We start from the raw sequence: 27,725 nt of genomic DNA on the forward strand, positions 1-27,725 counted from the left end.
TTGTTTGCTTCTAATAAATTAACGCACATAAATTATTGCTTCGTCCTTCGTTCGATTATCAAAACGTGTACGGATGACAACACCGCAGAAACCTTAGTCTTATTAGCTGCTGTTATTATTTCACAAGCGCACACAATCGTCCTTGTTGTAGCACTATGCGCTTGATTTTCGTTTTTTTGGACCACACCGTTTAAGATCGCGATCGTGATAGGTTTTGAACCAGATTAGCAGCGAATACAGCATCCGCCCTTAACGATGCCCGTTTCATTAGTTCAGGCACTTTGCGCCTGTGGTTGTGGGCTGGATGCATTCATCAGTATCTCACCACCGGCAGTGGTGCCATTCTTTTTGAGCATTTCGCCTGCCACAGGCGTGGTGGTTGCGTTCGTAACCGCCTTGTCCGATTGAGCTTTCTTGTCTTGGTCCTCCTTGAAGAATATCTTCGTAATCACAATATCGCCCGTGCTGAGCGTCTGGCAGGCGGCTTCTTTCATTTCCTTTGGTGGCACTGGTACCGTCGGTTGGTGGTACGCCCCGTAACCGGACGATGCTAGTGGCGGTGGTGGAGTGATCGAGTGCTGCAACCGAGCCGCTATCTTTGAGCTTGGTTTGCTCACACGGCTAAAAGCAGAATGAAAACATATGTACATTAATTGACGAATTGCCAACAAACATTTAAGCAAGGGAGATTTTCATTATGGTTGTGGAATGTTCCCCCATAGCAAGACTATTCGGGTAAAATAAATCGTTACGTCTTGGCCGTTCAACGAAGAAGAAAAAAGTAATCGTTATCGCATACGTACCCTTTAATGGCGTCTTTTTCCTTTGCAGGCTGTAGAATATTATCGTTAGTTACTACGATCGTATTGGCATTAAAGCTGGACATTGTGTCAGCAAAGGACTAGAAGGTTTCATGAAATAAAAAAAAACAGGAACAAATCAATAAAGCATTGCAACAATAACGATAAAAAAGTGAAACAGAAATAAGAAAAAGAAATTAGTATAGAAACATTGAGCTTATAAAAGAGATCCCGTACAAATTATTTACTAGTGGATATTCAAGTCAAGTAACTAAATAAACTGGAACGAAATATTAACCAATTTCGATTATCGAAATGTGCTAAAACTATTAATAACATGGTAAAGTTTCCAAATAAAAACAACAAGAACCAAAATTGCTGTTGAACAACAACAAACGTGCATGTTAACCGCCTACAGAAAACTAAATTTGCTTCTTCAATGATAAACTTTAGTTAATGATCAATTTCAACATTCAGAATAGCTTAAATTACTAGATCTACCGTTTAGCTTCTGTCGTTTCATTGGAATAATTATCTTACTCACTAAAGTTATGTTAATTATGTATTATGAAGGGTTGAGCATGATTTTGCATAACTTTCTGTCTATTCCTTATGTTGGTTGGTTCAAGGTAGATTTTGAAATCATTCAAAACAATTAAACAACAAAGCAATCATTCTAACAAAGAAATTAATAAGTGCTGCTGGTATACCCAGAGCTATAAAGCAGTAGTCGGAAGGAGCTAGATTTGAGAAATATCACAGAAGTGAATATTTCCACGATGCCAACGTATCATTGAAATAAAAATAACGTACCGCGTTTGCTTATACTACTTATGTATATGTACAATATGTACATATACATATACATATGTACAAGTACAATTTAAATGATAATTAACAGTGTCGATTTGGCACACCAACCACACACCTAATACCTTCTTTGTTCTGTAAAAGACTCCTCCAGACCCGGTCGATGAACTATACAAAAACTTATTCTTTTTATACGATAAGATCAACTGCTAGCAAACAAAAGTCGTCAATCAACTTATATTGGCTTCAGTAGACGAGGTTGATTTATGCTATTTGAGATGAGATGATCTGTTAAGATACAAGCCAGCATTTGCCAGCAGTTCTAAATACATTTTCTCTATTTTCCTTCAAATTGTGGTGTCAAGCTTATGCCAAATACACTCCAAATTTGAGGATATAATTCCATGATTACATCATTATTACATGTTCTTCCTTGATAATATTAATCAAGCCTCGACGTATGCTTGCGTAGCCAACTAACGGACTGAGAACGAAGTTCCCTGAATGATATGCAGACAGCAAAACTATTCACAAAAATGTTTTGGAAGCTGAATTTTCGACTATTTAATTGCTAATAGACAAGCCGAGCGTCGTCTATGCCCTAAACTAACCGGTAGACCTCATACAAGCACAAAAGGAGTACGCTAAAACACTTTCGATAGCATAACTACCTGATCGTTTGGCAGCAGTGTGGCGGCGGAAAGGATCGCTTCCAGTTTGTCAATCTTTGCCATCCGATCCATCGTTGTGTTGGAAAGGATTTCGTCCATCAACTGCATCGATTCCGTCAGACTGGGAGGTTCGGAATTTTTCGGTGAGAATGTGCCACTACCGGCAGTACCTGTCCCCGTGCCCGGGAGCGAATTGTCCGACGGTACACTGTCCATGCTTTGGTAGTCCTGCTCAGTGACGTCACATTCGTCATCCGAATCGCTCTGATCGCACCGGTCGCGATCGTAATTTTCCAGCTTGTCCAACTTCTTTGCCACCTTGTACGACACCCGTAGCTTTTCTTTTTCCTCTTCCGTTAAATCCATGTACCTGGAAATGGAATGAATTGCATGAGTTTTAAGATATTTAAATAACAGCAGACGAATTGAACTAAATGATGTAATGTTACCTCAACAGTCGGATTTCTCTGTTGCTTAGGACTATGTTTTTACTAGCTGATTTCAGCTTCACTTTCAGGTCCTGTATCTCCGATCGTACCTTACGCTGTTTCTTGCGCATTTTTACATCCACTGGGCGGATTAACATTAAAATCTGCTCAGTGCACAGCTCCGACAACAGTTCGCGGTATTCTGGCTTGATGGAGCTGTGTTCAAATGCAAATAGAACCGATTAATACAGAAAGGTCCACACTGGACCTCACAAACGGCATCACACTTACGTCGCCATGTTGAGATACAGCTGTTCGTTGATCAGTATCAGCACGTCTCCGGCAGCGTACAGTAGCATATCCCTTGTCAATGGCCTTCGTGCCCAGTACTTCTGGTCACGCCGATAAACGTTCTTCAGCTGGTCTTTCATCGGATTAACGGTTGCATTATACATCTCGCATAACGTATTGAGGGACACATTTTTCACCTTGTACACCTGCTTGCCCTGGTCCTGGAACTGCAGCACAGCATGCGCGGACTGGAGATCGAAATGTAATCAAATGACGTTACGAAAGTTAGCTCCTAGTTCTGATTTCTTCGCCCACGCACGTCCTTACCTGAGTATCGAAGACGTTCCGTAGCAGGATTTGGAATTGATTGAACAGATTGACCGAATCGTTCCGGCAGTCGTGTATCACCTTGATCACCTTTTCCGATTCCAGTATCTCCTTCAGGCCACCCTCCACCACCATATCGGGACATGTGGCGATGTCGAATATAAACGCTTCGCCACGCGTCGTGCCGAGCTGCACCATTGTGATTTGTCCGCGGACGCCTAGGTTAATACCCTCACAGTCGAACGATACGATAGCCTGCTCTTCGAGGGCTGACTTCAGGATGGCATTGGTGACGAACAGCGATTCCTTGACGGTTGAGATAACGCGCGTATTCTGCAGCACCTTGATCTTCCACGTATCGCCGATGAAGTAGTTGTTCGAATGTACCGGATTGCCACCCATTGCCGGTGGTGTTGGTGACATGGCACCTGACTGTCCTCCTGCCGTGCTTCCTCCAGTGCTCATTCCAGTACCAGTCGAAACACTACCAGCATTATGCTGTGCTGTCGTCGTCTGTATCGCACCCATCGAGTGTTTATCCTTCTCCAGATTCTCGGCAAGTGTTTTGATCACGAGGCTGTTGATTCGCTGTTTGAGTGTTTGATTTTTCGGATTCGGAACACCCGCCAATGGTTGCTGCTGTGGCGGTTGCTGTGTTTGTTGATGATTGGCGATCCTTTCGTTCACCCCGATGCGTCCATTATTCGGTGACTCGGACACATTTACACCGGAGGACATCAGTGTGTTCGTACCCGCATCGTTCGTATTACCTTTCGGAGGTAACAAAGGAGGCTTTGCATAGCTCGTCACCGTTGGACAGTTCCGTGGGCATAAGCTTTCCATCTTGAAATCGTTCGTTATGAGCAAACTGTCAAACCCGCTGTTGGGTTCACTCTTACTGTTTGCAGCCAGCGAAGCTACATTGTTGGCCGCACTGGCATTACCACCGACCAGCCCCACGGAAACTGGTTCGTTCAGCTTGAAATCTCCGATCATATTTTTGGGCGAAGCTGTCCGACTCGTGTTACTGCTACCGTTCGCGCTACCAAACCCAATGCTACCGCTACCACCGAACGTTTGTAAGCTGTTCTGGGGACTACTAGCTGACGTGCCAGTCATGTTACCTATGCTATAACTACTATGTGTGCTGCTGCTCCCGAACGTGCTGTTCGAAAGGTTTAGCTTATCCTGCGCCTGGCGGATGTGCGCATCTGACAGTTTGGGTTTCTGCAGCAGCGTGACTAGATTCGACTGGATGTGAAAGCAATCGGAAAACAGCTTCAGAAACGTCTTCAGATCGCTCGGATTCTTGAACATGTGGAACCACTGCTCCTGGGGGAAATTGCTCGTGACCATGTGAAACAGCTGATCCACCAGGATCGGGCCCTTGATCTCGATCACCTGTGCGAACGAATCGAGCAACTGTTGGGTGGCCTGCGTATCGATTGTCGAGTTGGGCAGATGCAACCGTTCCGAGGCTGGTACTTCCTCCTCATCTTCGCACCCTACCAGCACCACATTCTCGTTGTCAATCACCTGGAAGGTGTCGGGATGTTTCAACAGGAACTCCGTGAACTCGCGTATGTGTTGACCGGAGATGTGGCGCACCTGAGGCGACGCTTGACTCCGATGGCCCAGCAGACTACGGATCGGCACTTCGGTCCCTTTGCCATACTGTAGCAGTTTGTGTTTGAAATAATCTTTCGCCTCCTTGATGTAATCCCGCTTGCCCGATACGGACGAATCGTCCTGGCTACTCGATTGGTACGAGTTGATGTGCACAAAGTCGCCATTAATCTCGAACAGTGCCGGATATTGGGCGAGAAATTTTTTCAGTCCTGCAACGGGAACAAAAAGAAGGAAAAAGACACGTTAATTATCTGCTTCAAAACATAAAAACACCCACACCTACTCGAATGCAAGTATCTTTTTGTTTTAGTTTGCTCTCTCCTTGGCAACAAAACCACCCACAAGCGATAACGAACGTCTCGATAAAACGTTACCGCCTGTATTTAAGAGCGAAATGCCACACTTTTTCGGGAAACATAAAGGGGCGGAATTTTGCCAACCGGTGCCAACGGACGATAACGGCGAGCCACATCCCACGTTTGCTTCCGTTTCAATCGGCTTTCGTAACGTTACGCAAACGATCGCCGTTGCACACAGTTCGAAGCGGGTCAATTTATTAGCCATCGTCCAAACTATCGTTACGCATCATAAAGCATTTGGCGGGGGAGAGAGTGCCACCAATATCGCACGATCATTCATTTTGCTCGTATTTTATTTCTTCATTTGCTCTGCGGCGGTGCGATCTTTGTGTGTGGCGATTTCGGTGCAGCGCGCTGCGAAGAGCTTGCACACTTTTCATCAGTGCCGGCTAATAACAAAAGAGGTGGATGGTTTTGTGAAACATATCTGGCCGCCAAAAACGTTGTTGGTGGTTTGGTTGATAACTTTTCACAATTGGTTTTAAAATTTATTTTGCAAGCTGTTCGCTGTGTTGAATATTTTTTTTTTTAATTAGATCTCCCACTCGTATCGGGATATCGGTGTATTAAAGCAACTTTTTCTACTAGAATTTGCATGATACTTTCTTAACAAGAAAACATATTTATTTTTTACTGTGCATGAGTTCTGAATTAAAAACTAATGGGGTATCCTTTGACCTTTTAGTACAAATCGAGTCAATTGTTGGTTTTTCTGTCTGAAATGAATCTCGTACGATAGAAAAGTGGTAGTTAAACTTAACCCAATACATCTCAGGGGTTCGAAATATAATTATCTAAATGGTATGACACTTTGCAATCCATGTAAGAATTTCGAATCTAGGCTCACAAATTGGGGCGCGGGGTAATTAATTTCTTTAACATCTTTTCAGAAGTCGAGATAACTGAAAAATAATTTATTTATTGTCTTATAATTTGTTTCCTTTTTCGATATATTCTTCCAGTTTTATGCACAAATAACTACTTATTGATTATCTTATAACATTCAATCATAAATTAAAACAATAAATAATCCTTTTAAGTGATGTTTTATGTCATTTTCAAACGCATTTTTTCGGTTCGATTTTACCTGTACTTTGCACACTACAAAACACGCCGTAATCGACCAAACTTGATGCACAAATGTGAATTCAATGTCCGAAGTTTAAAGAAACCAACGATAAACCTGATTAGCACTTTGCTTCACATTAGTTTCGCTGATGCTATTTGCACAGAAACGCTTATCTAACCTCGCAACACGGCTTAGAAATACATTTTAATAACCCCCGGGCGCTTGTCAGGTACCATCGTTGGTCTATTCTAACATCGCTTTGCATCGTTTATCATCGTTTAAATACGAATGACCAGGGTGCACTTACAATAACAACAAACCAAGATTCTGTATTAGGACTTTAGCATTCGATGCATTCAGAGGGTAACTGATATGAGGGTAGCATGGTGCACAGAACACAACATTCAAACCAGTTGCCACCCCAATGAAGCACAATATCCCGCATCCACTCACACACAACTACACGATCACCGGGACCGACGACCCTTGGTGGAAATTACAAAAAAAAAAAAATGGAATAAAATAAATATCTATATAAATTCTCCGTCTTCGTTAATTTATGTATGTGGGTAAAGTGTAAACATCGACACCAAAACACACAACCACCAAACAGCGAAAAGAACGAAGAAGGAAAGTGCCGGTCCGAAACTAAAATGACTCCAAATGGGAAAGAATTTCCACCACATTTTCATTCCCGGTGTCTCCTTTCACCTCTTCCATCTACCAAAACAGCTCTCCGCCAAGACCAACCGTATGGTTTTAGTTGCCATCGAAGAATCAGGTGCGAATAACACTTAACACCACCGTCAGGTTCTGGCCGCGTTGGGGAACGTTCACCTTTTGCCTACGTCAATCACCTTCACCGCCCGGTCCACCCTCCGTTACTGATCCGTTTGTCTCACCCCGCCCTGCTTTATGGAGACCGTGACCGAAATCGAAACGCGGATGATGATGGCGATGATGATGACGCCGTCAGGTCCATAGAGACACCGCCAAAGGGAGTTTTACTTGAGCTGGTGTGGCGCAAGGGGGTAGAATTGTTTGGAGGAACTGTTTGCCGAATGTCACAAATCAAACCACTCGGCCCTTGGGGTTCTTCTCCGGCCCATTCCTACCCGGCAAATGCATTGATGATATTCAATGTACACGTTGCGCGCCTGTATGTGTGTATGTGGCCGTTTACTGCAACCGAAAAGTATGGTTTGAAAATTGAATCTCGCTTCCATCCCGGTGCTGCTGCTGCGGCTCACGGTGGCCGCGACTACTACTGATTATGGTTTCAACTCACGTCGCGCGAAAGGAAACGGGCTGGAACCACTTTGACTAAATAACCGTTACAGCTTATGGATTACTTACAACCTTCCCACACCACTGCCCCCCCCCCCCCCCCACTGTCGGAGGGTGTTAGGATTCGTGTACCACCGTTTTATGCTTTGCACATTTCGCCACGAATGACAAGATTGAATACCACATTTGCAGCTATATTACCATACATCCTCGAAACTCTTTTTCCAACCCCAAACAAACATATATGGTCGTTGCCACCGGCCGAAAGGAGCGATTATTTTTATCAAGAATTGCAGTTTACTTTACAGTAACGAAGAATTAAGTAAAGAGTGCCAAAAAGTTTTATGTCCTGATTATCGATTCTCTTATGTAACAATTTCAAATGATTTCAACATTGTGTTTTCAATTTCTGTTGCAAAATCATTCGTAATTAAATAGTATCTGTCCATTGTATTTAATTTTATTGACAAATATTATTTGAAAAGATTAAAATATTCATGATTAAATTGTGATGATTAAAGGATCTGGATGTCTGGACTAACCAAAGGGGTAGCCATAAGCCGAAAAAGTTAATAATTGGGTATTCTACGCATTCCTTTTTCTCAACTGCCACAGAAAGTCTCATCGTACTGGGGATATGATGGGTTCATCTTAGTGGTTCGTTTACAAAAAAAATGCGTTTGATTGTTTGCGTTTTCTTTTATATATTTCACGGGATTCAGGGCGACATAAAAAGATTTTACGAGTTTGGACGTCCGGTGTTATTCTTATGACATGACCAACCATTTTCCTCTCGAGCGCGACTCATCAATTTTGGACGTCTGCCAAAATGATGATGTCTTTGATGTCTGGATCATGAATGATCATGAATGGACTGTCATGATGTCTCCATGTGGCGTTTGTTTATGCTGGAACTTTATAAGCTCTAATTAGTCCCAGCTTCATTCTTCATTATCATTCTTTGTGACAGGTATTTTGAGTAGAGAAGACTTGCGGTCTGTACGACACCGACCCTGCGTAAGAACGTTTTGTTTTTGCTCAAACAATACAGAACAAATAGATAAATAGAAAAAGATTGACCATACCGTATGGTTCTTTCTCAGGAGCTCATAGTGAACTACCTTTCGGCAATCCCACCAAGCACACTTCGTTTTGTGGACATGTACATCGAATTCCAATCAAAAACGTTAAATTGACCGATAATTTTGCCCAAAACTCGCTTATTTGTCGGCAATAAATACACAATAACAAAAACAGACACCATCTAAGCTTTTCCAATCTTCCCCAACTAATTTTATGATATACCATACAGTTCACAATTAAAGAAGAATATTTCAAGATTAGACATTAAACAGACAGACAAGACATTAAATCTGAAAATTATACCTTTCAGCAAATTAACACTGTCCCAAAAACACTAACTATAAATTAAATATACGTATTGTTTCCCACTTTGGGCAGCAGCAGCCACAACCGCTAATGTTAACATATTGTTGTTGTTTCCTTACGCTTCGACACACCTGCGTAAGTAAGCGATCCATCACACAATTAAACGCATCGTTAATCATATACCCGGTACCGTTTGCATAGTTTTATCACGAAAGCTATTCACGCTGCGGTGTGGAATAGAAACCAGATCGGCCTTAAAAATTCATATCACCCAAATTAAGTTACGATATACACATAATTATCCCTATCGCAACGTTCACATCGCATAAGCGCGCGATCTGTGTGCGGCGGGCCTTCTTTATCCCACCGTATTTTGCCCTCTTGTTGCCCAATTTGGATTTAAATAATTTTGTGATCAAACCGTTACAAAACGTTTAGCAGGAAAGCAACAACCAAATTAACACGGTTCAAGGACAAACGGTGAGATAAGAGGCGTTACGTAATGCGATGCTCGATGGCGATCAATGAAAGGGAAATTCATCACAGTGTGCAAGTTTGACCTTTTCCGTTTTTGTTCGCTGCCAAAAGTGTCCATGTTCACACACATCGATCGGCAGGAAATTCGATCGTTTGTGCTCAATTACGGCCATTTGAGACTGCAGCACAACAAACCGATCCCGCGGTCAAGTACAACGCGAGGAATGCGAGAAGTCAAATCAATCCAACGAGGGCAAACCAGATGGGCAAAACAGACATTGGTATTGGCTTTCCATTTCGTGTACCCAGCGCTCTCCCTTCGATTGGTGCAAAGGCAACAGAAGGTGAACTACGAAACGAGGCAGCACCACTGGTGTTCCGCTAACACTTTGCTCGCTACTAACTTCGCCAGCCAATTTGTACCACTTTCCAAGGTACACTTGTGTGGAGAGCACCACACAATTAGCAAAACCGTTGTGATTTGTGGGATAACCGCGATGGAACTGAACGCGACGGAAGAAACCTTTCCCTTCGATTAATCGCTTCGGTTCAACAACCGGACTGGCAGCGAAAGGTGTTTATAAGATCAATGGGAAGGTGATAAATCCAATGAATGACACTTGAACCCGTGCACGAAGTTGTTCAATCCCTTGGATTTCCTAGACCTATAGTCCCGCCACCGGGTGAAGATTATGTTGTAACAACTCACCGGAAGGACGCTGTTAGCTGCCGTTGTTTCTTTTAACTAACCCTTTCTCCTGTGTTAAGCTACGAACCAACACACCCATGTGCGAAACAACGAAACGATGAGACATTTGACAGACAAACCCTCCAAAGGTTAAAATTAAGCTCCCAAAATGGGAACTGATGAGAAGAATTCCTCCTTCATTCGCGAACCGACCTTGTTTTGCACGCGGTGTACATAATAAAACAATAAAAAAGCAACATCATCACAATCATCAAGCTTTCTTGCCATCGAAAAGGGCTGGCGAAGGTGTCAAACTGACCGCATTAAGAGATGGAGCGTCAGGGGGCAAAACACATCACACAACTGTCACACGACAAACAATTGCGCACGCGGAACGATGGTAATGGAAAAAGTTTTCATAAGACAGTAAAGTGCCATTTTAAACTTCACCATCGTGTTTTGGTGTGAGATGTGGGCCTCAATTTTTCACCCCCGGTGCATGGGTGGCGGGAAAACAACCCACACAGCTACCGCGCGCGCTGGACACAATAGAACTGGGCCCCATTTGCAAAAGGAATGCTGGCAACAAACAACGAACGTGGCACATTTTTTGTTTGTCCGTTAACTAGTTTTGCCATGCTTTATACCACTCCCACTCCTGACTAGCGCCGCAGTAGCGTTGCGGCCGGTTAAATGAATATTTACACAAGTTCCATTAAGCGCCGCGACCAAAGGGACGGATTTAAATAGAATACGAATTGTAGTTAGGCTTCACAGCGGTTACTTCTGCGTTCCTTCCATTTCGCCGAATCGTCTCCGAGACGATTTGCAATACGCGACATTTTTCCCACATGAAATAACTACGGATTATGCATACACTCGCACATAGTAAACCCCCTAGGGATTAATATCAATTGCTGTCCCTGAATGCGAAACTAGCTTTGCTTGCTTTTCCTCAATACTTCGCTATGAAATAGTCGACTCACACAACGCGTTTAATAAAATATGCTTTTTTTCTGCTTTTTTATACGTCAATAACCATAGCGCTCGCACATGACTTACTTTCCCGACCGCCATAATGTGTCGGGGAAGAGAGTACGGCCATCACCAGCCAGATCATCATCGATGCGATGCACCGTCTGTGACATTTATTTACTCATCGAGCACAGATTGAGATTAGCAAACGATCATTGCGATTTTACGTTATGAATTCTGGCATGGTTAACACTAACATGGAAGCACAATTTGTTGAACACGTTCATTAAAAAGTGATAAATAAAACATCTTTCGTCCCGGTGCATCATCTTATCTTTCCTTCAACGATCAATCAAGGTTGACTGAGGGTAAGTAAGAGCTGGTAATTAAAAAGGCGTTAATTTAAAAGAGATTTGTGATACATAATCGTGTGCCTCGTAAATAAACATATGAAAACTCTTTCTTTTTTAAGGAATCGGCAAATTTTCTATAAATGCGATGAAATAACATTGCTAGCGTATATGAACAAAATCGATTGTAATTTTAATTAATCAGAAATTAGAGCACATTATTGTGTTTTCTACGTGGTTCATTGTCAAAAGCATTAGTAGAATTAAAAGAAATAAAGTTCAAATTGACCTATAAAATCTGTACTTTACATTATAAATAATTATTTAAATTAACCAATCCAGCTTTATTCATAAAATAAATTTCATTATAGGTTATTTCTAAGGTGCGAGGACTAGCAAATACACCTAGTCCTTGAGATACTTTTGTTGTGTTTACGTTCAAAATGTCATAGCATGTGTCTAAGATGCTGAATGCATTAGAGCCCGAATTAGACCCACGTCGAAGTTCGAGATATGTGAATCTGTGAGCCATATGTGATATGTGAATATATGCGAGATATGTGAATGTGAGCCATCCGCTATAACGGCCTATCTTGGACCTGTAAAAATGAATTTTTACAGTCCACTACTTTTTTTTTATCTCGACGACTACATGTGAATCTCCACACGAATTTCTGACTATCTCTGGGACTTCCTATGTACTCGAATTTCCGTGGTCCATTTTAATAGTAGTAAAAGTATAGTAAAACTTTGATCTATTAACGATATACATGTCAGGGTGTGTATTTTAATTTTACTGTTGCGTTTTAATGGATTTTTCCCTGTGAAACTGTGAAACTATTCTGCTACACAATCATAATAAACCATTGCTAACCAACACTTGCTAGGCTAGCTGGGCAATAAATAGAGCACCAAATAGACCGAAAAGGAAAAGTTAGACTTTTCCACCAAGCTCAAATCTCGCTAATCCACTGCTTGATCCGCGTATAAGGCCTCCATACTTTCACTGATGCAGCGTGTAGTTGTTCCGTTGTTCACTTTGCTCTTTCCGAAACCCCCGAATGTTCACACAAAGATTGATTTTGGGGAAATAAACGTTGGCCCACCGTCTGGTGGACGAAATTGCAAAACGAAGAAACACCTAACCGGATTTTATAGGTGCGACAAGCGAAATGAAAAGTGGTCCCTTGTTTTTTATTTCGTTCCTGCTTCCACTTCCCAAAACCCACCCTCTCCAAACGAGCTCTTCTCAGGGTGGGTCCACGTGTGAAACAGCTTACACAGCGAATTGCAGGTGCATTGCCGGGAGTGGAAAAGGCTGCAGCACCAGCTTACACCCAACCCCATGCCAGCGCTTTCCATTTTTTGTGCATCTATCAACGGCGTTTCATCAATTTCCCTCGTTTAAATTTGGTCGACGAATCTTCACGGTTGAATGGACTGTAAGCGGAGGGGAGTTTTTCTGCCCTCTGCTTCATGTCGATTGTTGCGTTTTTCTTCACGCAAAAGCTACAAACGAAACAAATCTATATGAAGCAATCAATTATAATTGCACCCAGATAATTTAACCTCCCATTCCTATCAGGTGCTTATGGATGTAATTCCCAACGAACGCCGGAAGGAGCAAATATGTATCCGATTGGGCCCGATAAAAATCATTTCACTTGTTTATATTGATGCGGTCAATATGATTAAAAGTTGTATTTTTAGCAACAAAATCAAACATCTTTTCCAGCGTTATCTTCCATATAAATTATATTTGAGGGGGTAGTACACTCTGAATATTTCAATTTTGGTTGTCTTTAAAACATCTTTGGAATGTCAATTTTTTCATACTATTTTTATTTTTGCTTTATTTTAGAAACTCCGCAACTAAGTTGCAGATCACAAAAAAAATGAAAAACATGTGCATTTTGTTCTAGTTCGAAAGTTCCCGTTCCCTGATGTCTACCGATCAGAGATCGAATGTCAGTGTCCACTAGCCGTAAAATGTTTTCTACATACATACATAGTTTTGTTTCAATAAAATCCCAAAAATCCCCCTTTTCTAAAGGGAAAGAATGCACTACCCCCTTAAATATTGCTTTTTGTTCTGATTTTCATTCTGCAACAACACTTGTGCAGATGAAAAAAAACATATTTCCAGGGATATAATCTTACCAACACCACACCACTGGCTCGTTGGTTATGAATCCACGCAAGCAACACAGTCTTCTTCGCTTTGGCTCGACTACACCAAACAAGAGGAACGAATAAACGTGTCGGGGCCACATTGCAAATTGCTCAACCACACGATGACAACGACGTCTGCTCCCCCACACTTCACATTGTTTGCAGATTTCGTCAACCAACAACAACACCACGCTGAGATTTGCACAAATAAAACAAAAATCCCTCTACGTATCCATGTCGCTGGGATTCAGTTTGCCCAAAAAAGAAAATATTGCAAATAAAAAATGGAACGTGGACACGCCGCGCCACTTCTTCGCCTTCGCCAGCGATGGAAGCAGATAAATGATGAGGTTTGGATGTTTTTTTTTCTTGCGCATCATTACTGATGCACGGATCACGATGATGGTGGTGATCATGGTGCTGCTAGAGTAGTATAACGAACGGAAGCCTTTGGGTAACAAACAGTAAGGGGTACGGAGCGTATTTTCGCAGCAACGCATCATCTTCGCTTCACGTGCACCACTTCCCCGACCGGTTCTGCTCCCATTCGAAGAGGCATTTGATGATCCGGTTTTCCGTAGCGGTGTTCCGATCAAAACCTTCGCTCGCCGCTCATCCGGCCGCGCATGGAGCGGTGGAGAGGCTCGAGGGACGGAGGGATAAACATGTAATCATAACTATTGCATGATTATTTTTACTATCAGTGTCTGCGAAGGGTCCATGTTCAGCTGCTTCCTGTGTAGAAAGCTGTGTGTATAGTGTTTAGCAGTTGGTGCATCGTTATTGTGCGACAGGATAGACAAGCTTTCGGTTCGGTGCAGCTTCGTTCGTTGGCCAGAGGAACAAAGCAAAATAGAGCATATTAATTATTTGCACACCGACATGGTGTAATTTGGAGTAACATTTTGCTTTAAATTGGGACTACTTCTTCTGTGCTTTTCTCCCGGCGCAAAAGTGGCCTTTCTCCTCAGAAAGAATTTAAAACATATTATTTTTATGTAAACAGTCAACAAAGTTTGGCATAATCAATTAAGCTTCAGTGTGTAGAGTTTGTAAATCATTTCCAAAGACCAAAGAGTCATTTCTTTCCCATATGTCTCGATGTTAATCGGCAGCTATGATTTTATGAAGTTCTATCAATCAATTGACTTAAATTTTTATCAAGCGTTATCTACACTTTGTAGTAGTACTGGTAGCGAGCTTTTATATTGTACAGATAGAATACTTACAGATTTTCATTCGTAGACAGTTTATTCAACTTCAAAGGATCGCCATTTTGTCAAAAACCAAATTTCAAAATCCATCTCGACAAGTATTAAATTGAAATGTATTTACTTATACTACTAAAAGAAATATTTCCTATAAAATTTTACACTATTTCCAAGAATGCTCTGGAAAAACTTATTTCAATCTTTTTCCTCTTAACATTACTGTCACTCTAAGATGTGACGATGACAGGGTTACTTTAAAAAACACACTTTCTCGTCACTCGTGACAGCTAAATTGTCTTTAACTATAATTGATGCTGAGTACAGCTGAAACTTTTTTTGGAATCATGAATCATGTTTGGAATCATATATGGGGGAATTATACAGCAAAATGTTGGATAATTATTTACTGTCTAAAGCGTAGGTATGTAAATGTTGACTAATGCACTAATTCTAATACAAATTACAAATGAAAAATTATTAGTTGTTGTTGGCTTATATCTTGTGTTATTGAAATCAAATTTAGTCAATATTCAAATCAATTATTACATTGCATTATTCATTAACTCAACGAACGTAACTGGATGAATAAAAAAATATATAATTATAAATCTTCTTCTTGGTGTAACGACCTACTAGGTCATGCCTGCCATTTCTGGCATATTATAATTATTGTAAGATATAGTCGGATAGTCAGCCCTTGATACTGGAAAATGGTCCCGCTGAGATTTTGTCTCGGTCCTGTCTTGAGGAACCAGTGCCAATAACAAATACAACGCCTGGCGGCTCTACATTATAAATCATAATGTTTATTTCGCAGACTATGGCCGGTATCATACTCTAGGGTAGTTTTTTGTATGCGTTTTGACCCTTCCAGGCTTATTCGCTTACAGCACCCCATACAAATGTAAAGCCAAGCTAAGCCTAGGAAAGGGGATTTAATTGTTATCCTAATGTAAGCTTCGGTCAGCTGCTCGCCTAATATCAAAACAAAGTATTATGTTGGCTGGTCTGAACGAGTTTAGTTTCAATTTCTAAACTTTAAACAATTTTTCTCAAATAGTAATTCTGCAAAAATTAGACCTTACGTGATTATCAAAAAGCTATGCCTTTACGAAACTCTATAGAATTTAATAGCCCGGTACCTGGATTATTTGACAGATACCGGTTGAAAATTTAAGCTTTCTAATTTATGGTATGATCTGCCCATATGTCGATATGCAATAAGAGCAAACACATTTCTAAATTTCAACAACATAGATGATTAATCGTTTAATAATAATTAAATGGTACGATTCTGTGTAACCGCTCTTTTTTACGCAACGCAAGTCGAAGCTGTTTACCTAGCTTAGGCATAATGAGAAACCCTGTACTAAAATTCAATTAAAACATGATACTGTAAACTCAACTAGAGACATAATCCCATGAACAATAACGAATAAAATGAATAAAACAATTTTAAACTAATCAAATGCATAAAATATTAAGAAACCTTATACGGAAAATCAAACCTCTGGACACAATTTCGTGCTAATTTTAAAAGTATCTAACAATAACAATTATAGTCTCAATCACTTTCAACAAACCCGATATCCGGAACAGATACGGAATTATCTGTTTATTTATATTTTTTCCCTTATCTGCCACGTGTCTAGTAGATAGCCGTTCAAACAATAAAAAAGCGAAAATGAACCGTGTATCATTCATTTTCATTTCTTTTATTGTCAGGATTTTCACCTCCACGCTTGTCAATTGTCTTCGTAAAATGTATTTTAAAAAATCACCAAACAACCAAATACAATCTAAAGCGAAAGTGAAGGTGAAAAATCCAACAACAGTGACCATCAACAACGAAACTCCCCGTTTTGCGCCATTGATAGGTGGTGTGTGGCACGATCATGAAGAAACAAACGTCACCATAAAGCCGTCGATAAGCTTCGGCGCGATGGTGGGTGAGACCGAGGAAATCGAAACGCACCCTTACCGGACACACCCAGCACACTCCCTCTTCCCTCCAATCCTTTTCTTATCGTAGGAGGAGAGAAACGCAGAAAGCGATTTGTTGGCGCGTGGAGAAACTGCTAATTACTCGAATGATGGTTCACGCGGATGGCCAGAGATCGTTCATGAAACGATCGGAAGCGTACACGTTCAATGTTTCACTCCCACGTACGCACCCGCGGGTGGGGGATCGATCCAGCTAACTTTTTTTTCATTTCCACGCTTTTCCAATCATCGTCCAAGCGGGGGTTTCTAGCTCTCGCTCTACAATTTTCAACATTTGAAAACATTGGTGGCTGTGTACACCGGGACAGCAATTTCCACCAATATGTGCGCACCCATCTGGCTCGTTTGCCAATACACACTTTTGCTATGCTACTTGTTGCGTGTGGCTAACACGTCCGCTTGTCTCGTGGTGAGTTTTCGGCCTATTACTCGGGGCTCTGATATACTTGGACTCTGTGCGTAAATATATCTCGCAGCGCCTGCCTGGTGGCCACTAAAATTAAGGTACGGCTCGCTAAAAAAAAACCGAAGGTAGACGAAGAAATCGAAAGTAGTGCCAGTATACGGAGACCGAGGAGAGGGTAAGCATATGGACAGGGCAAGAAAGCGCAAACATCGCAAAAACACCACCATATTATTCTCAACCCCACATCCCAGTCTGTTAGTGGCGTGTGTGGGGTAGTTTATATTGCACGTTTAATCGCCCCATGCGAGACAAGCGCAAGCCGTTTCCCAAACACTCGCCAGAGTACCACTAAAGAGTAGCATCCCATCTGCTGTGGTTTGCCGGTCGAAATTGTATCGTTTCGATGTTTATTACACACAGCACACAGCACACTCAACCCTCACCCAGAAACACTTACACCAACGTGTACGAAAACTTTTGGACCACGACAACAAGCTTCCCTTATCTGGCAAGTTCAGCTGCTATCGACAAAGCGCACGCAACATGCAGCGATATGTGAGTGGTGGTTAGCGCGCGTGACAACGAACCCTCTCCCCCGAGTCGTTGGAGCCGATTTATCCGCTAACGTGAAGAATGGGGGGGATAAATCAAATCGTCTCCAATGTAGAAATCAAACGATTTGCCGATAACGTCCACAAGATGGTTCCCCGGGTGTCGTTGAGCTTCTGAGCTGATGTAACGCTTCGTGCTGTGCCAGAAACGCCACTTTAAACTCCACCCTGTCCACTGGGACCAACGTCAACCACCGTCCGTCAACCCATCCACTAATGGGAAGCATAATGTAGTTACGCTTTTATCATGATGCGGAATCCATGACTGTTCGCTCGACTTGTTAAATCGCTTCATTTAAAAGGATTACGGCAGGGCAGGGGTTTTCATGATTCAACTCTTCGTAGCAAATCATGATAACGCGATACAACAATTCGTTCATCGGTGATTGATGCAAAGGAAAAAAACTACTTTTTCTCATGCCAACTTCAAATTAAAGCCTAACAACTGTCTACCCAGCCAGATAATGTTGGGTGATGTTTTATTTTTCCTTAATTAAATATTTTTACCACACAACAAACACACACAGTCTCCAACTACACTGGTGGGAACAAAAGTTGGGATGGTACCACAGTAATAAAAGAAACTCCAGTTTAAAGTTTCACAAAACAGGAAGCCGGAACCCAGCCGGATGTTATTCGGAGAGGCCGCCGCAAAATGTCTAAATACGATCGTGATACTTCTTTTGACATTTGCTTCTAATCGTGATGGCTTGCTTATTTTCCATTTTCTCACCAACGCCACCATTTCTGGCAGTAAATAGACAGTCAAGCTAATTACCAGCAACAGCAACCGGAATACAACCCAAAGCTAAAGGTGCGACCATAACATTGGTACATTCGCAATGCGCCTATCATCCACCATGTCCAACAGCAAAAAAAGCGACTCCGGAGGTTGACGCGGGCAAAAGGAGGCAAATTTTAGCATCGAAACATTTAAAAAAAACTGCACCCACACTGCATTATTGCGCGCTACGGGTGACTGAAGTCGATCGTAGACGAGCGCCTTTCTTATCGCGAATCTGCACCGGGCGGGTTTTTATTTTTTCTGCTCGAATGATTTCGTCGCTGCTTTTACATTCTTGTTCGCATCGGCGATGGCACACTTTAGTAAACATTGCATTTGTTTGTTTGAAATTGTGTCTCATGCGTGTTTGTGTTATGTTTTACGTTAGCGGGCATCCTCTCCCCACGTGTTGCCTCGCAAACATTGTTCCACGCTTCATGGACAAATAAAAGCGTTTGATTTTGGTTTGCATTGAGAATAACACACACACACACACACATTCATAATTTTTACTAAACATAAGCATACATTTTCAGGTACTTAATATTTTTTCATAATTTTTTTGGTATTCTTATATTCGCCATTCCGAGACATTATAGTGTTCAGTAAATCTGATGTAGAAATTTATGTCAATTCATGGAATGAACCAATGGAATTAAATGAATGAATTAATTAATCTGACTCTCTAATCCAAAGAGCAGTGTATCTTCTAAGATCCCAGATTAATGACCTCCAAGAAGCTTGTTCGTTGTGGAATTGCCACAGCTCTGGTTCTAGAATCTTTTCAAAATTGATTCCAGATTTGAATGAATTCTTGCTAAGATACATATGCATGACTTTTCTCAAAAGATTCATTAAGCTATACACTAGAAAAAAAAACTAATATTTCGCCAATTATATTGTGCCAAATGCTGACAAATTTCCTCCCAAAAACAACTTTTTCAACTTTAAACGTCCGCCAATTTGTCATCAAATGAAGATTTCAAAATATTTCAGATTCAGAAAATAGAAGACTTAAAATTTTTAGATACCAAAGATTTTTGACGAAACTCCAGAGGGTATCGATTCCTCAGTTTTCAGTTTATTAAATGTGCTTCGACCATGCTAAAAAATACAAATTTCTGAATGAATATTTTACTCAAACACATCTGGTCTAATTTATGTTGTAGTTCAAAAACTGCTCTTGATTTTTTTTCAAAAACTGCTAAATGATTTATTGTTGAGTGTCTGAGTGTAAAGTTTCCTTTAATAATCATTTGCTTCTTGTTAAATGTCTTTTTTATTTCAAGAAGAAACAAGCTGGTGGAGTTACATTGTAAAATACTTTTCGAGAGACCAACCAACCATTCGTACAGTCGGCACACGACCCAACAACTCGTCCAATAGGCTGGGGCATAGGACTTAGATAATAGGGGCTAGGCTTAGAAAAGGCCTAGATAATCAGCTATGGGTAATTCAAGGCTTAGACAGCCAGATAAATTTTGTACAGTTTATTTAATTTAAATTATGTATCTATATGAGTTCGTCATATGAGTTCATTAATATTAACAACATTATGCATACTACAACCGCGTTTTGGTATTCATCGACTAATCGATCAATCGAATTAAGAAACCTATTTATATGAAACAAAAATATCAACAAGTATCAAGTGGAGGAATCCCTATAAACCAATAAAATATGTTCCAAAATTGTGGGGTTTCCCGATCTAGCAAAAGAGTATAATTATCAAATCAACATACTATTCACCTCGCTAAACGCTCCTCCTTGGCATGCAGAGTAAGACATAATTCAAATTCCTATAAAACGGTCTATGATCATCAGCGAACGGATCACGTTACAATCGGTCAATTTCGATTGCAGAATCGTCAACATAATTCCTACCATTTACCCTGGCGCTCCATCCGTTAGGAAGGTACGAGCTCCACATCGGTTTCATTTTCGAAGAAAACGCCCCTAATCAAGGAACCTTTTCTACCGCAACTTTCCACCATGCCTCGCCGGCCGATTGCATGTTGCGGTCACACACCACGGCAAAGACACATCGCAACGTAATAAGACAAACGAAAACAACACACAACAAACGGAAACCATAAGCTACGCACGCGTTCACTTTCACGAACAAAAAGGAGTTGAAAAACAAAAAAAAATAGTTAACAGACATGATGGAGTGACCACCGGGTCTCTGTGTTCGCCGCCGGGTGGACGTGAGGTTGGCATTTTCCCCCAAATTGGGCGGCATTAACGGACTGCTGCTGCTGTTCCACTACCAAGAGCCTTAGGGGTGGTGTATTTTTTTTCAGATCTCCTTCCCACCTTGCCTACTGTTGTATGTTTTGTGGCACCAGGGGGGGGTTGCCATCGTAAGCCTTCCTTACACAGGTGGTGGTATAAGCTGGTGCACCCATCGCAACACACGTCGTGAAATCGTAATGCACTTCTCTCGAAAACAAAAGCCAAACATTTCCCAAAACTATCGACTGCATCGCTATCGAGACACGGTGGAAAAAGGTTTATCGATGTGCGCTGGAATCGGAACTTGCCAAAGCCACCGTTGTTCACCCACGGCGTAAAGAGGGTGATCTACACACCACGCCAAGACGTGTGTGCGTGCGTGTGGTGTGGTACCATTGTGACGTGGAGATGGAAAATTCGGACCAGAAAAAAAAGAGTAAAAAAAAAGGAAAGTCACGCGCGAATTCGAGCATTGGACTTCGGGGGTCCACCATTCAATGGCATTCGATTTTCAGTTCCGTTCGTCGCGTTTTTATTTTTGCTGGCTTGTTTGCCGGTGGTTGCTCTTAATTTTCCTACACAGCATGCCATCCAGCCAGCCTGAACCTATTAGCGCACCACGTGGTTAATTTCTTTCCGTGTTCCTACCCCTCAACTGGTCACTCATCCCCCTCCCGTGCGCTCTTCCCCACAGCTTGTCGGATGATCTTGCTAATATTATATTTCATTTCCAGCTCGTTTCTTCACTGCTTTCTTTATTTTTCTCGAACCCCCATCGCATTTTAAGACCTCCCGTTTTTCCGCAGTCCCCCACCTTGTAGGCTCACACGCGGGAAGTCCTCTTTCATAATGATTGCCCATTTTTGCCATTCTCCGACGCACTGACGGATGTACGATGTGCATGACGTTATGTGGCGTTTGTCGGCGACCAAAGCTTATAGCAAAAAACCAACACACAAAAAACACCTCAGGACACTACGAAGAAGCTGTACGTACACGCACGTGGAACAGCAACAACAATTCGTATCTCATGAGAGCACGCCATCACACGTTGGTGCTCCTATTTTTTCGGCGTAGTTATGTGAAACATTAACAAAAAGGTATGGAAACGGAGGAAAATGAGATGTGGCCAACTGCGGAAGCACTTACGGTTATGGCCACCTTCGCGAGCAAAGACATAACGCGCATCGCCCGGCAGTGTCGGGGCGCTTGAAATTCTTGACAAAATAAGTTCCATGCCATAAATATCCACATGTACCTGAGGGTGCACAGTAACGCGACGCTAATGTACACATTACGTCACCCATCGGCACTACACCGGTGACCTCCTACAATGTTCTGCCCGTTGTTAGGTACCTGTCGTAAAACCGTTGTTTATATCTGCGACGTGTGGAGAAGACCTCCGCATACCGACTCATGCTCATGATTGAACTAATGTGGAGTCCTTGCTCAAGTGTCCACCTGCTGTACACTTGACATTGTTTTGTTTTATTTTTTGTTGTTGTTGTCCAACTACTAAACAGTTATACAGCTAGGGTATTATGTTTTGCTGGTACCCTTACTACGCACAAAACAACCCGTACCAGTCTACGTACCCTCTGTCAGTGGACATGAAGCGTACAATCCTTCAAAGTGGATTTAAACGTAAAAAAATAAACCTACATATTGTTTCGTAACGGACGACACTGACACCAGTTGGAAGAATTGTGCCCAAGCCATTTTGTGCAGTGATTTTGCCCGATGCTCTAAACTGCATTGCTTCGCGTGCATTGGTGTGGGATGTTTTCTTTTACAAACTTCTTTCCTGTTTGTCGCATTTTGTGGATGCACATAACTGAAGCCGAACCTGAAATGGACACTCCGAAAGCCTATCGGTGTTTCAGATTCCTTCAACAGTGAATTGTCCGTCCCCTGCATAGTGTTGTGACGTGCGCGGTGGTGTCCGCTTTCTACTACCCCCAGGGAGATTGGGTAACGAAAAACATGACGGTTGACCGGGAAAGAATTCATACTGTTGACTAAACAGGTTCTTGATGTTCAATTAATATTCAATGTTATAAATTCAAGATGACAAAATGCGTGTCTTGTATTTTTTGTGCTTAAGGTATTCAAAAAAACTTACAGAGATCGAATGTGCCAGTAAATTATGTGAGGTTTATTTCACATTTTTACTACCAAAGTCACATTATATATAATGTAATAAATATATACTTTTTCCTAATTTTATTGAACGGCTATAACATATAAAATTATGTTTTATAACTTTCGTACCATACAGCTATCAAATAATTAAAATTGAGTGAATATTACTCAGATTTGCGGCCCGTGGATGCGTCCGGGAATCCCACCCGAAACCAATCCCTCGTAGCAAGGACTGACTATCCGACTAAGTGGTAACATTAACTCACGAAAGCCAGAAATGGCCGACATGACCTAGAAGCCATGCCATATTCGTTGCGCCAAGAAGAGAGAGATTACTCAAATTCGTGAATCTGAATAAATCCTTAAACCAAACTTCGATTACAAAGATTCGTGAATCTACAGTTACAGTTTCATGAATCTCCAAATATTCGCGCTTGCATGCCTTTTATGATAAGCTTTTGCAATTTGGCGACAACATTTACAAGGGGTCTATAGCACGATGTTGTAGGTGGTTGCGAAGCTGAACACGGCAGGGCTGATTTCAAAACCCATTTAGACCGTTTCTCCACGCAGAACTGCGCAGGACTAAGACAAGCACTGCATAAGTTTTCGATAACGTAGACCTACAGTTTTACCTTAAAATAATAAAATATTTTTACCTACAGTTTAAAGACCTACAGCAATAGCTACGAATTTTTAGACTAAAATAGTAACGTCATTTCAGAGCCACAATAATAAACACTGTAATAATCATTACTAAGAACAAAGAAATAATTAAGTACCTCAGAGCTTCATAAATCGTTAACAATTAATAATTTAATGGATTTTTATCATTCAGTTATGGATATCCTCTTGAAAAACGAGATACGATAAACAGGAATGATTTTTTTAAGTTAGTTAATTTTCTTGAAACTATTATTAAGATTCGAGAATCACTAGAGATGCAAGAATCTTCCACAATCCATAAATTTTCTGAGAGTTCTGACCTCTTAATTCGAGTGACTTATAACAGAAAATTGATATGAATGACTTGTCACAAAATATTTCTTATACATTAGAACGGAAATTCTTATTTATCGGTTTAAACAACTGATCAATTGTTGCGGTACAAATGAAATTATAATCACTTTAAACACATTCATGAGTAAAAATACATAAGATTTTCCCATTACAGCCAAATTACTCTGCAGGACACTGACTCCATTTAAAAAAAAAACATTTCGATAGTATGCTGCTGGCCCTAGTACAATAAATGTCTAAATAACGTTTACCACGTTTTTACGAGCAACTGCTACTGGGGCAAATTCGAAACAACACGAAACAATTTCGCACAAAGCGGCTGATATATTATATTCCAACCACTCCTAAAACACATCACTGGCATACTGAACGACTGCAATTGCTGTTGATTGTTTTGGTGCAATTGCAGTACACACATGCAAATCCTCGCTCCCATACTTCCCGTTTCATCGTTACAGAGGCAGCGCTGGTGTGTGTGTGTGCGTGTATGTGTAGATATATTTGTGTTATAATTTATTGTCCATTACGGGCAGACCCATGTCGTAACACGGTCCGCAATCAACCCGAACGCATTTCTCGACTGCGGTTCGCAATAAAATCCTCCCAATAACACAAAAGGGAAGCCCCGAGAAGATGGACTCCTTCGCTTCTTCATTGCACACGTACGCACCACCGGCCTTTGTGGATACTCTTGCTCACTGTTTTCTGCATACGAATCCAATACCGATGCAGGTGGCTTTTCTTGAAGATGCGCAACAACTGCTCCAGATTCGTTCGGCATCATTTTGCCCATATCATCTAATGTAGAAGGCTTCGGCTTCCTGGTCCAGCAAAATCGACGCTTTTTCCTTTGGCGAATGTTTACAAACTATACACCGGATAGAATTAACAAGCCTGTAACGATAGGAAATGTAGCCACCCCGGTACCCATCCTGTCCGTGCCGGCTTATTCGCACGGCTGACTGAAACCGACTCTCTTTCCTCGAAGCTGCAACCCACCAGCCCGATCATGTTGGTTCGTCATTGTGAATGGTTCAACTAAACCACCTAACTACCGAGGCCTAGGCCGAGGCCGAACTTGTATGCATGTGTGTACGATGCAACAGCGGCAAACATGCTTCTGTGCAGCTCCGTAGAAATCTTGCGGAACAACCCCTGCAGCGCAGAACGCGCTTCCACTCCACTGAACAAGTCAAACATAACCTTGTCTTGTGAACCGAGCCGATGCGCACAACAAGTTTTCAAGAAGTTTGGCCGATAAAAGCCGACACTCGGGAGCTGACTCGTACGTACGTACGGCTGCATCGACAACGGCCGGGGAGGTGGTTTTAGGATGTAAATCAGAAAACAATAAACTATAATAAAATATAAGCCTTCCCTTGTTCAGTTGGCAAGCGCCACCGGCAGGACAAAGGGACATCCAAGAGCTACCAACTTGCTCCACTTGCTTTTCTTTAAGACAGAGAGTAGCTAAACGACAACAGGGACCATCATGGCCTCAACGAACGACAGAAAAAGACGAACTTTATTTTTCTATTCTATTTTTGCAGAAGGGGTTGGGACTTTTCTTTCCAAAACTTTCTGTACAAGTGAAATGGAACTATGGGCGAATAAAGGCTGATTAGAATTCAACAAATAATTATTCAATAAAGTTGACAAATAACCGGATTATTCAATGGGACCTCGTAGGAAATAATTTAAGCAGAGTCTCACCAAACGCAAACCAAAGATGTCCTTTAGAAACCGAAGTAAAAATTCTTACAATAAAAAAATCTTAAATCTTATCAAAGTAAATTGGTACTCATAGTACATAATCTATGAAAGGTCCCACCACATACTACAGTGTTAAAAAAATAAGGTGACATTTGATCTCAAACTGTGCGCGTCAGAGGAATTGGTGGATTGTTTTTTTGTCAATAGTTGTGTATTTGACTAGTTACACGTCAAAATATTCATCCAGATAGGATATACTATTTATTTTGTGAGCTATTACTCGTATGTTTCTCGTTTTTTGCGATGTTCGAATTTGTTGAGCAAAGAAATGGCATAAAATTGTGTTTGCGAAACCAATTCTATGTTGCGAATTCGTTGAGAACGGTGCAGAAATCCTTTGGTGATGCAGCTGGAGGGGATTACTTGGAAGGAGGCGAAACTGATTTGCCCCAATAAATGGAGAATTTTCCAAATAAATGCAATGTTACCTTATTTTTTGGACACTGTAGTACACTGCTAGTGGCCGCCCGGTGGCATGATGGTAGCGGCACTGGTATTCACACGAACGGACCGGACAAAAATCCCATCCGGTCCAATCCCCGCAAGACTTGACTATCCAGCTACGGGTAAATAAAGTCCCAGAAAACTAGAAATGGTAGACCTAGACCTCTTAAGGTTGTTGTGCCGATGAAGAAGAAGAATAATACACTGCTAGACTCCCATGGCTTTGGCGTTGTATGAACTCAACACTACAAGTTACAACTCTATGTAAAAGAATTGATTCGTGTACGTATAGATAAGAAAATGCAGTGATTATAGAACCGAACAAAAAATTAAACGTATTCATTGATAAACCTGAACGCTCATCTTGGTCCCATTTTAATGTTTAACATTAATCAACATTATACTTTTGTATCCAATGAATTTCTTTAATACTGTTTGCTTGAAAAACAATCTTGCGCATTTTCTACACATTCTCAAAACAATTGTCCAATAAATGTGCTTGTTCCAAAACGGCACCCATTGTGAGGGAAAGGCAGGATCTGGTGCCAACAGAGCTAACACGATTTGCCGTTGGAAGCCGTGCCCTAGATTGGCGCAGGACAACTTCCTCACCAGCTGTTTCTTTTTCCCTCCCAAAGGTTTAGTTTATTATTATTTTTATGTTCGTCGTTTCGCGTGCGTTGAACAAAGAACGGAACGTTTCTTACTTTCACCGTCCCGGAGGCACCTTCGCCCAGACCCACCGTTTCACCAAAGAAAAAATAAACCATCCTTCGAGATTGCACGACAACGGAAGGTGGCACGGAATAACGCGACTTACCGGAAGTCGGCCACCTTAAGGGTAAAAAGGTAAGAAACTAACGCCAAGTAGGAACAGAGCAAATCGATAGCCCAGTTTTTTGTTCGTTCCTTCGCAGAGCATGTGCTAATACCGCGGGGACAAGGCGCACACCGACAGAAGGAAACGAATCGGAACACTAAAATTAAACCTGTCGACTGAAGGAGGGAACATATTACCAAGCAAAACAGGAATCCGTTTTACACTGACCTGATTGACTGCCACCGGCGATCTGACGCATTTCCTTGGTGAATCCACGTGCTCCAAACTGACAGGACAGGTCGTGGAGTGTTCTCGGCTCGCCACGATCCAGCAGCCGCTCGAGAAAGAAAAGCAGCGTCATGTTGCGCGCCTCCTCGTACTCCATCGACTCCATGGTGACTGCTGCCTGTGACGGTTTTGCGTGGGGGTGGTCTGTGCGGTTGGTTGTGTCCTATCCCACCCGTTGGTGGCGGGTGCGATCCCAAATCCGAAACTTCGACTTCGTGACCTATTATTGTCACACCTCGATGCACCGGACAGTAGCACACGACGG

General features: G+C 41.7%; 1 protein-coding gene across 1 annotated transcript; it reads right to left on the reverse strand.

Annotated features, from left to right (window-relative positions):
* Positions 1-272: 272 nt before the first annotated feature.
* On the reverse strand, positions 273-27,566 carry LOC128711451 (uncharacterized). Its single transcript, XM_053806327.1, has 7 exons — positions 27,401-27,566; positions 3,328-5,165; positions 3,001-3,248; positions 2,731-2,925; positions 2,282-2,651; positions 804-901; positions 273-621 (listed from the first exon to the last, which is right to left on the reverse strand). The coding sequence occupies exons 1-7, from the start codon at positions 27,564-27,566 to the stop codon at positions 273-275; spliced, it is 3,264 nt and encodes a 1,087-aa protein (XP_053662302.1).
* Between the last annotated feature and the right edge of the window lie 159 nt (positions 27,567-27,725).

Source organism: Anopheles marshallii, chromosome 3 (assembly GCF_943734725.1).
Source record: "Anopheles marshallii chromosome 3, idAnoMarsDA_429_01, whole genome shotgun sequence".
NCBI lineage: Eukaryota > Metazoa > Arthropoda > Insecta > Diptera > Culicidae > Anopheles > Anopheles marshallii.

Excerpts from the sequence above, each read along its gene's own strand:
- LOC128711451 (XM_053806327.1), bottom strand. The coding sequence starts at position 27,566 with ATGGAGTCGATGGAGTACGAGGAGGCGCGCAACATGACGCTGCTTTTC. Across the intron at positions 2,926-3,000 it reads CTGTATCTCAACATGGCGAC|CTCCATCAAGCCAGAATACC; the intron begins GTAAGTGTGATG and ends ATTTGAACACAG. Across the intron at positions 2,652-2,730 it reads AGAGAAATCCGACTGTTGAG|GTACATGGATTTAACGGAAG; the intron begins GTAACATTACAT and ends TTCCATTTCCAG.